This window comes from Benincasa hispida, chromosome 10 (assembly GCF_009727055.1).
Source record: "Benincasa hispida cultivar B227 chromosome 10, ASM972705v1, whole genome shotgun sequence".
NCBI lineage: Eukaryota > Viridiplantae > Streptophyta > Magnoliopsida > Cucurbitales > Cucurbitaceae > Benincasa > Benincasa hispida.
In genome coordinates, this window is record NC_052358.1 from 53,391,214 (window position 1) to 53,401,951 (window position 10,738).

The 10,738-nt window shown below is 30.9% G+C and overlaps 2 protein-coding genes across 4 annotated transcripts; one reads left to right on the forward strand and one right to left on the reverse strand.

Annotated features, from left to right (window-relative positions):
* Window positions 1-332: 332 nt before the first annotated feature.
* Window positions 333-1,328, forward strand: LOC120089237. Its single transcript, XM_039046654.1, has 2 exons — window positions 333-663; window positions 747-1,328. The coding sequence occupies exons 1-2, from the start codon at window positions 580-582 to the stop codon at window positions 1,182-1,184; spliced, it is 522 nt and encodes a 173-aa protein (XP_038902582.1). The 5' UTR covers window positions 333-579; the 3' UTR covers window positions 1,185-1,328.
* An 892-nt stretch (window positions 1,329-2,220) lies between these two features.
* Window positions 2,221-5,069, reverse strand: LOC120088848 (BTB/POZ domain-containing protein SR1IP1). Of its 3 annotated transcripts, none has more exons than XM_039046291.1 (5): window positions 4,586-5,069; window positions 4,436-4,505; window positions 3,737-4,345; window positions 3,087-3,638; window positions 2,221-2,971 (listed from the first exon to the last, which is right to left on the reverse strand). In XM_039046291.1, exons 1-5 carry the CDS (start codon window positions 4,684-4,686, stop codon window positions 2,426-2,428), a joined length of 1,878 nt encoding a protein of 625 aa, XP_038902219.1. In that variant the 5' UTR covers window positions 4,687-5,069; the 3' UTR covers window positions 2,221-2,425. The 3 variants fall into 3 exon arrangements, with proteins under 3 accessions (XP_038902219.1, XP_038902220.1, XP_038902221.1); XM_039046292.1 differs by having other exon boundaries at window positions 3,087-3,629; window positions 4,586-5,068; XM_039046293.1 differs by having other exon boundaries at window positions 3,087-3,626; window positions 4,586-5,065.
* Window positions 5,070-10,738: the final 5,669 nt, after the last annotated feature.

Below are 10,738 nucleotides of genomic sequence, written 5' to 3' on the forward strand. Positions count from 1 at the left end.
TTACACTAATTTTTCAACCAATTTTGAATGAGAAATTTATTGTTTTCTTCTTCCTTTTCATTTTTAGGTAGGTAGAATAATTCCACTTAGTAATACATTCACATACTAATACCAACTAGCTATATTTAATAGATAATATAACTAAAAATATGAAGTAAATTTCTATTTTTGCAAATCATTGAAAATGCTAGAAATTATTATTATTTTTTTTTTTTTTTTTTTTTTTGTGGTTTTGCCAATTCTATTATTTATGATGAAGATATTTTGGTACGAGAAATTGCCACATTGTTGTGGGCAAAAAAAAACACAAACCATAAGGAAACAAACAAAAACAAAAAATAGTTCATGTGGCAACTTGTGATCGAACATTTTAAGTGGATTACATAGCCCGAGATACAACCAAGTATTTTTAGTTTATAATAAACATAAAATCCACAGTGATTTTGAGTAAGTTTATGTTTGTTAGGCAAAAATCTGAAGATCTAGCTGTTGGTTTGGTTGGATGATCCAGTTGTAAGAGCTCCAACATTATCGGAACCAAAAAAACAGCAACAAATTTCTGACCATTCCAATCTCAAAATGGCTAATCTGCTGGAACAATCTTACTCTAAACACAATATGAAGATGGCCATGTTAAATCACGAACAAACTTTTCGTCACCAAGTAAGTTTTTCTATTTTTTTTTCTTAAATTTTTTAATTTTTTTAAATTTTTTTTAAGAGATGAAAAATGAATTTTGTTTGTAGGTTTATGAACTGCACAGATTATACAGAATTCAGAAGATGTTGATGAAGAACATAAGAGAAAAGAACAGGGGAAAAACAGAGGAAGAAGAAGAAGAAGAAGAAGGTGAAGAAGAAATTGATTTTATTGAAGAAAGTGAGATTGAATTAACATTGGGGCCTTCAAATTACAGTAATCAAATTGGTGGAAAAACAGGAAGAAGAAGAAGAAGAATGAAGAAATTGGGTGAAGGTTCAGATTCTGGGATGAGTTTCTCTGCTTCTTCTTCTTCAACCAATGGATCTGCTCAGAAAATTAAACAATTTTACAGAGATGGAGAGTTCGTTGATGGCTCTCAAATGGGTTTTTTGGGATTTCTTGATGTTCAAGATGAAATCAAGCTTTCACATCACCATCCAAATCCGTGGCTCTGTCAAGTTGTAAGCCTTAATCTCACTTGATTCTCAAATTTTCTTTTTTATGTTCTTCATTGGGTTTTTTCTTTTCTTTTTTACCTTAGTTTTCATTCCCTTATCAATGGCTGATTCAGAGTGTTCTCTGTGTACAAGTTTATAACCAAGTTAATATAATTATCATTAGGCCTTTCCACATCTCACATTGTTACAAAAGTTTCCTTTTTTTACACTTTTTTTTCTGTTTAGCTACCATCTCAAATGTTAATCGTTCCATCCTCTCCTCTACAATTGTTGAACTTAAAAAGAAAAACTTTTATGAGCCATTTGATATCATCTCAAAAGTTAATAGTTTGATCTCCCTTCTGCAACCGTCAAACTTTAAAAGAAAAACTTTTATGGGTCATTCGATATCATCTCAAAAGTTGATCGTTCGATCCTCTGCTCGGCAATCGTTGAACTGAAAAATAAAAACTTTTACGGGTTATTTGATATCATCTCAAATATTGATCGTTTGATCCTCCCCTCCGCAATCGTCAAGCTTAAAAAGAAAACCTTCACGGGTCGTTGGATCAAAGTTCTTGAAAACAAATGCGTATAATTATTTGTTTACAAGCACTGCAGCTTGTCATTTAAGGCCCAAATGTAAGTGGTGAGTTTATTATCAGCAAAGGAAACTATATATTTGATATAAAATTGGCCAAATTAAACTATTCATTCCTCAACTGAGCTAGTAGAAGAAAGGAGGAATTATTTCAGTAGGTGTTTACTACTGCAAGAACAAAGATTCCCATTTCAAAAAAAGGGAAATGGAAAATGTATAAAAGAGCTTTGATTACGGTATAAAAAATGGTACAAAACTCAAAAAAAGAGTTGAATTTGAAACATATTCTTTTGCTGTTTCTGCTGCTGTGTCCTTGTTGGGTGATGAGTTGGCTGTTTTCTTTGCCTTTTAAATCCAAAAGACTTTTTGTAGAAAGAGATATTCAATTATTCAGATTCATACCCTACTAATACTCACTTTTCTTCCTACTGGATTGTTTTTTATTTGTATCTCTCTCCCAATAAAGAAAACGAAATGTTCTTTTGTTCTGTTTCTCAACTCTCTTATCTTATTACAAACACTGATAAATGTCAATATTATTTACAACATAAGATAGATTACAAAAGTACCAAATGGCGGCAGGGGTTTTTGAAAGTTTGCAAATCCTTGGAAGCAAAACAAAGAAAACAACAAAAAGAAATGGAAAACAAGACTCTTCACAATGCTGTATAGATCCAAGGCTGCCTCAAGAAATCGAATGCCGCCGGTCCTTAGCTGGCCTTACTCGGCCTTTCGAGTTGGACGTGACTCCATCGGCACGGACGAAGGGGTAGAGGCGACCGAGCCTCTTCGACACTGAGTTCATGAATGATTTCTTGGGCAGTGGAGGCTTCTCAGCAGTAGGCGGCATCTGAGTGTTTGTTTGTGGACTGCTTATGGATGGTTTCTCAAACTCTCTCATTTTCATTTTCATTTTCACAAGCTCCAGCTTTAGATCCTGATTCTCTCTTCTCAAAATGGAGAGTTCATCTGAAACTGGGTGTGCAGCTGCTGCTGTTTCAGCTGAGTATATGCTTAATTTAGCAGGAACTGTAGGCAACTCAACTCCGGTGGCACTGCCATTCATGACGTCGCGGAGTCGTTGCTGTTCGTAATATAGCACCTGCACCACCGTTTGAACAGGAAGTCGATCGTTTTGTGCGGCATGAGCACAGGCTTCTCTTGATAGCTTCTGGCAGTCCATTAAACTGCACACTTTCTTCCTTTCCATATCACTCAATGCAGGATGAGCCTATTAATAACCATACAACATGATTCAGAAAAGGATATCTTCATTTTTGTGTTTTATTTTATGAAGTTGCTATTGAGTTTTAAATGGGAAGTTGAGATTAAGAGAGTTTTTTCACCTTCAAGTAGATGTCTAAGGCTCTGTACATTCCATCTTCTGTAGCTCTTGATTGTTCAGGAATTAGTTCAGCAAGATTAATGAATTTCGAGACAGATACGTTGCGGTCCGATGCAATTTCAGCTAGATAATTCTCCATTAATTTTCCCACTCTTTCGAAGTCGCCTGATGACGACGAAACGTGTTCCTCATTCCCAGTGTACCCGGATTGATTCGCATCGACTTCTAATTCAAGATAATTCACCATGATCCGCTGCACGGTGTCAACGTCGAACAATGTATCTCCAGTGAAGGCATATGAGGGAATCAAAAGATCATCCAAAACAGCTTGTCCTAATTGTGCAGCCAATCTCTTCTCTAAATCTAACCGACAAGCAACCGTTGTCTCGAGATAAATCGCTGCACGGAGAAGCATCGAAAGAAAGCTAACCGACAATGCGTTCTTCTCTCTTGGCAGAAGACTCACAATTGTTTCCAATACTACTCTCTTCTCATGCTCTTGTTGTGGCTCAATTTTCTTCCTCCCCTTCCCAAATACCTCCTGCTGCACAAACTTTGTTTAGACAAGAACACAAGAAAGAACATAAAAAAAAAAGAAAAGAAAAGAAAAACATTCGTATTAATCTACTCGTTTTCATATCGAAATCTCACCAAGCCACGGAGCGATTTTTGCGCATAGAGCATTAGAACCGGACCGAGAGAGTAATGTTTGTAGCCTCTTGACATCATTGCAACAAGAACTCTTTGGAAGATATCAATTCTTAGAACAGTTAAGTCCTCAGCCCACCAATCAACAATAGGCTTAGGCTGAGTTAATCCTTTATTATGATGGCCAATATCAGAAGCTCTTCCTAACATACTAAACTGGCTGTCTTTGCAAGCTACAAAGGCAATAGCATCAATGCAACGGCTCACCAATTTAACCTTCTCAGCTGTTGGAAGAAGGCTTTGAGACATATGCAAAACAGAAACTGCCCCTGCAAGGCTTTTGAGTGCAACTTCATTTATATATGCCTCAGTTCTCCCAACTAGGTTTCCGACTGCGTATTCCTCCGTCATCTCAAGATACTCTGCTGCACACCGGAGCATCGCGATGTTCTCGGTGCCGATCTCGAAGTTTATCCCATAGCAAAACATGGCAGCTAGCTCGAACGCTTCGGACCCGCCGGGACAATCAGGGAGCTCAACAGTTGCAAGATCAGCATCAGTTGATTCTGATACTAGTTTTCTTATATAGCCACATTTTGAAACAAGTGGGAACTGAAAAATCATCCCAACAAACAAAAAAGACTAAATTCAATTTCATTTCATCTAATTCACTTGCTACAACCTAAGACATCTGAATTGTACCTTATGCAAGGAGAAGGATGCTTCTCCAACATGAACTGTGACATCGCTTGGAATTTCTTGGGAAAAGATCCTAAAGAAAAAAGCAATGTCATAAGGAAGTGTAGAACTTGCATAGAAGCTAAGAGAAGAAGAAGAAAAGTAAAAACATACCATTCACTGGTTCTCTTCATGGCTGTGGAAAGAAGCTCTTTCTTAGAAGACATGTTAAGAGAAGAAGAGACTTTAGCTTTCTCTGGTTCAGGATCAGCCATTGAAGAGGTTGAAGAATCTTAAAATTCATAATCATCAAACAGTGCAAAACAAATTATAAATCTTCATTTACTTGTATGTAATAACATCAACAATTCAACATATCAAAATGTGCAGCCTCCCAAATGATCAAGAGTAGTAGCAGCAGCAAGAGGCCATGTGAAATGGCAGAAATGGGCATGGAGAAGGGAGGGAAATGGAGGGTAAATTTGGGAATTGCGTAAAAAGAGATGGGGTTAAGAGCATGTGGTGTGGGCTTGGGGCAGAATTTGGTTTAAGAGATGAGATTGGAGGATGTTGGGTGGAGGCAAACAGAGCAAAATACAACATGGGAAGTGTCAAAAATTCCCATCCACAAATGTTAACATCTTAATTTTTCTACAAAGGAAAAAGAAAGGGTTGTGTCTTATCTTAAAACACTATGTTACCAAATTTATAATCTTACATTTTAATGTTTTAAACAAAAACACTACACAACCAAAACAAATATATCATTCAACCTTCATTTCATACAACTGTGACGCATGTGAAGTTTTGGGATCTCACAACTCATTCTCCTCTTTTAATCTACTTTTTCTCAATTATTGAGAACTTCGTCTTACAACTCTACACCTCAAACATGAATTTACTAACTCCAACATATTAATTTCATTCATGGTCTTTTACTATTTTTTAATAAATAGTTAATTTGTTGCTCATTTTGTATGTTTGATGAATTTTTTTTACCATATTATGAAAATAACAATTCATCGTTTACATTGATACCAAACTTGTGGATATATAAGATAAATTGAACTTAGTTCAATGATAATTGACATGAGATCAAAGGTTCAATCTCTCATTTTCGTAGTTGTTTTACTTTAAAAAATCGTATGGATATATAAAAATATAGATAGTTTTTTTATTAAAAAAAAATAGTATTTAAAAATTTCGTATGTTTTTCGGTTCTAAAACTTCACATCTGTCACAGATTCACAATTTTATCTTTTATTTTAAAAATTAATCTTAAAATTTTAATCAAATTGAAAAATATACACGAAAAATTTGAAACCTTTTTTTTCATCTTAATATTTTTAATTCAAATTTCAAAGATTTTTTTAATTAATATTTTGGTCTCTGACTCTGACCACTATTTGTTATTTTTGAAAAGTAAAATTGCTTTTATTAATCTCCATCTATAAATTTTGAAAACATATTCTCGTTATATTTTTTTTCATATAAATTATTATTATTATTATTATTTAATCAAGATTGAGAAAACTTAACTTCAATCTATATTAGAGACTAATTTATAGATTTATTAAAAATAAATGGACTAAATTTGAACATTTAAAAGTATACAGACTATAATAGAATGAGACCCAAAGTAGAGGGATGGATATGATAGTTTAACCTACTTATTTTATTATTTAACATGAATATTTTTTTAATATTAATTGTAGTAACATAATTAATCAAATTTAATTATCATGTTAACATGAGCATAACAATTGGCATAAAAACATATAAATTATTACTATTGGATTAGAAACAAGTTTAGAAATTTAAAATTATATAAAGGATTAATAAGTCTTTAAAAAATTTAAACTATCCTCACTAATATAATAATGATAATGATAAAGTATATTCAATTTACTAAATTCCTTTTTTAGATCTTTCAGTCACCAGCCACATTTTTTTTTTAATCATAAGTCTCCAATTACTTTTTCTTTTTTTCTTTAGAAGTTCAAACCCAAAAATTAGAATTCATTATCTACTAAACAAGTTATAATAAAGTGAATTGCTAATCTTTGATATATGGAAACAAATAAAATATATGTTTAGATAACTAAAAGTTTCATTTTGCCAAAAGTATAATTCGATGATTTTAAGTATTATCTGTCCTCAATCAAGAAATCAGAATCTCTCACCTCTATAGATTCCTTAACTAAAAAATAATAACATTATTATTAAAAAGGTAAAATTTTCATCTATAAAAAAAATATCAAACTATTTATAAAAATAGCAAAAAAACACTACTATTTTGTGTAAAAGTTTCCCTTGTCTTTCTATTTTTGAAAATCTCCCTTAAAAAATTATATATATATATATTTTAACTTTGGAAGCAAATAATCCAAATTATTCAAATCAATCGAAATTCAAGTATTTCAAGATTGAATTAGATTGCCTCAATTATCTAAGGTGGTTTAGATTAAATAAATTGAAAACTTGAACAATTAGATTAACTCAAAAATATTTTTCTCTATTTTTAACCAATCTCGATCCAACCCAATAAATGAACACCTGTAATCATTTTCATGGTCTCATGTTATATCATATCATTTAAAATGAATGAATTGTACAAACATTTTCATGGATGTGAATAATTGGATGTGAAATATAATAAGAGTTAGAGAGAAAAATATAAGCAAAAAGTTGGGATAGTGGGTGGGACTTTGAGGGTGATGGGAGTTAGCTCTTCAATAAATGAGGGACCAGATTGGTAGAATTGATAAGAAAGGTTGCATCTATGATGATGAGTTTCAATTCATGGAGTTGAAAATAAAATAAAATAAAAGTATGGGGGGCTCAATTTTTGAATTGTTGTCTTGTTATTTAGGCAACAGTTGCCTAAGAATCCCATCAAATTATTATAATAATAAGGGCAACTTTCTATTTATATCAATTTAAATCCTGGATTTTCGTAAATATATCAAATTACACCCTCTTTCCAATTTCGTTCAACCAATAACATGTGAAATTTAGAACTTGAGTCAATTAAACTCCTAAATTTTCGTATGTCAATCAATCTAGACTTTTTATTACGATAACATTTGAAAATCATTCATGCATTAATTCTCAAACGTGTGTAGACTTCTTCAAATGTCGTTTTTACAAAATGAACTATTAGAGTAAATGCATAGATAATTCTCAAAGAAAATTTTAACTGAAAGTCTAGATTGATTCATTTACGAAAGCTTACTGGTTTAATTAATACACTTATAAGTTTCACACTTAGTTTTTCAACATAATGAAGAGTATAAATTTGTTGAAATGCCTTGAATAAGTTATTTGTGGTTATTTATGATTATGACCCTAGAACTTAAAGAAGTATATTATATAAACTCTCTAATTCTAGAAATGTCATTTGTTCTGTAATTTTGTAACATTCTTTCTAATAATATTGTTTTTTTCTTTGTCCTGTAGACGTAGTTAGCACATTATTAATGAACCATATAAATTTATGTATCGATTCTCTATTCTTTTACGTTTTCTGTAATCTTTAATTGTCGATTTTGTAACAATGTTGATACCTTACAACATTGTTACAAAATCGACAATTTTGTAACAATTAGAGATATAAATTGACAGTTTCTCTGATAATCATAATCGTAATCATCATCATAATAATAATAATAAAAGATGATATTCATTCTCTTAATCACCCATTTCATTAGTTCCCATTGGCTTCCAAATCCATACAACACATAAATCCCTTTGATTCATGGCCCATCTTATTATTTGTCCAACCACTAATCACCTAATTTTTGGTATACATGTTCTTCAACTTCAACCTACTCACTAATTTATTTTTTCTTTTTCTTCTAATTTTGTCTTCTCCTTCTTAACATGCATGAGAGAATATTTATTGTTTCTATTTTTAAAAATTGTGATTCAAAGATGGGAAAGGTTAATGTTACCATGTGATTTTGGGGAGTCATGTGCTTTTTTTTTCTTTTGATCTCTACACTTCATTCCATTTAATTATTATGGTACTTTCAAATGTTAGTTGGAAGTTTTTTTTTTTTATCAAAAACCGTAAATAATAATAATAATAATTTTCTTTCTTGATTGTGAAATCTTTCTAAATTTATTTTGAAAAATTAATCATAAACTAATCGTATGATCTAACATGTCTTTAATAAGATCTAACAAACTCATGATCCATCAAAATTCATTTCTTCTCAAGGATGTGGTCTTCAAATGATCCATGTTCTCAAATTTGATTTCAACCACCTAACATCTCATTTTCATGTCTCGATCCAAAGCATCACTTTAGGCGAAAATAGGCCTAGGAAAAGATGCTCGACCACAGCCTAAAAAATATCATACGAGGTAAAACTATATCCTAAGAATTGCCCTTATTTCTAATTTGGTTGCTAAAGTTTTAAAACATTCTTCTTTAAAATTTGAAAAAAAAAAAAAATCAAACCAGTTAAAAAGATATGAAAGCACGCCAAAGAAAAAATGGATAAGGATTAAAAAAAATTGCTAGAAAATATTAAGCATTCAAGATTGTAGATATCAATCAACAAGAAAATGAGTCAGCCACTCTTTTCATTAATGATTTTAACACCAAGAATTGAATATAAATTTTTTTTAAAAAAAACCCTAAAAATTAAAATATAACTTTTTTAAAACTTAATAAACTAAAGGGACATTTAATTATTATATCTAAAAGTATTAGCTATTGAAATTAGCCTAAACTAAATTTCAAACAGGTAAAATTTAGAGACTGAGCTCTCACACACACATATCCTCCTCTATTCCAAGTCTATGGGCAGAGTTAGGGAGCTCTTTGTGCTAAAAAATAATTGTCCTATCAAATAAGATGACATGGGACCTGTCAATTCAAATATGTGAATATATATATATATATATATGTCAAGTCTCTATATTTAGTTGGCTCCATGAAAATTTGTTAGCCAAAATTTCAGCCACAAACGGAAATTGAACATATCCCAAAAGCAACCAAACCTAAAGAACAAATTGTCCCCATCCCACATGGCTCTGCTTTTAGTTTAGTAGTTTAATATGAAATCTCAATTGGCCCAACTGTATTATTTTTGTTCTTTGAACTGATAGCACAAATGGTATCTTTTTTCATTTATTACTAACAATGACAATACTGTTCAACATCTTTCTCCTTTTTAAATTTTGTTTTTCTTGCTTTTTATTATGGATTTTTCATATATCATCATTTGTCGAAAAGAAATCTGAAAATTTACTAACAAAATGTGTCGAACAAAGCAATATAATGAAGATAAAATAACATTTTGTTAGCATGTCTTTCCTTTGGCTCTGTTAGTGATAACTTCTTTTTAGCTTTAGTAAGCCTATGTTATAGTCTAGCTTGATTTTGTTTAGTTCAATAATATGCAAGGTGATGGAATGAACTTTTGATCTTTTGATCAAGGAAACATATTTTATATTAACTACGTTTGTGAGCACAAAGAGTAATTTCGTTATTAGAGAAATATCAAATAATACATATGTAGAGGCACCAATCAAATAAGAGACCTTATATATAATACCTCCCCTAAACTTTAGGCCTCAAAAATTGTAAATAACATATAATTCGTAGTGTTTGGTCATTTGGAGCTCAAGTATTCCAACAATATATACTTTAATTTGATGTTTTAACATTACAATCATTAACAAATTCTCATTATTGTATTGAGAAAAAAAAGATTTTGTTGAGAATGTGAGTATACTTTTGAGGAAAACATAGTGGATATCTGCAGCCAACTATAGTGGAATAGTGTGCTTGATTTTTGAAGAGTCACCAAAAAAGTTTCAAACCTAATTTGGTAATGTTTTTATTTCTTGTCTTCTGGTTTTTGCTTCCCTCGTTTTAAGAAATAAATTTGTGTTTGTTGATTCTAACTTTTTTTTTTTTTTTTTACTTTCATCTATTGGAAAAGGAAAGTATGATTAAATTTTTTTATATTTAATTTTTTTACTTTAAATTTTATAGATATAAAATTACATGGGATAAATACTCTTTTTGTCCCTTTTTTTAGTTTACTTTTCATTTGGTTCCTAAATTTCAAAATATTATACTTTTAATCTCTAATTTTGAACTTTTATTTAGTTCCCAAGTTTTGACATGTTATATTTTTATCTTTGAGTTGTTAGTTTAATTTCCATTTGACCCAAAAGTTTTAGTTACACTTTTACCTTCAAGTTTTCACTAATGTTCACTTCATATCTTTAGCATTAACTTTCAATTAACTAATTTTGAATAATTATAATGTGAGATTTTTAATTAATTTTAATAGTAACAAAAAATTA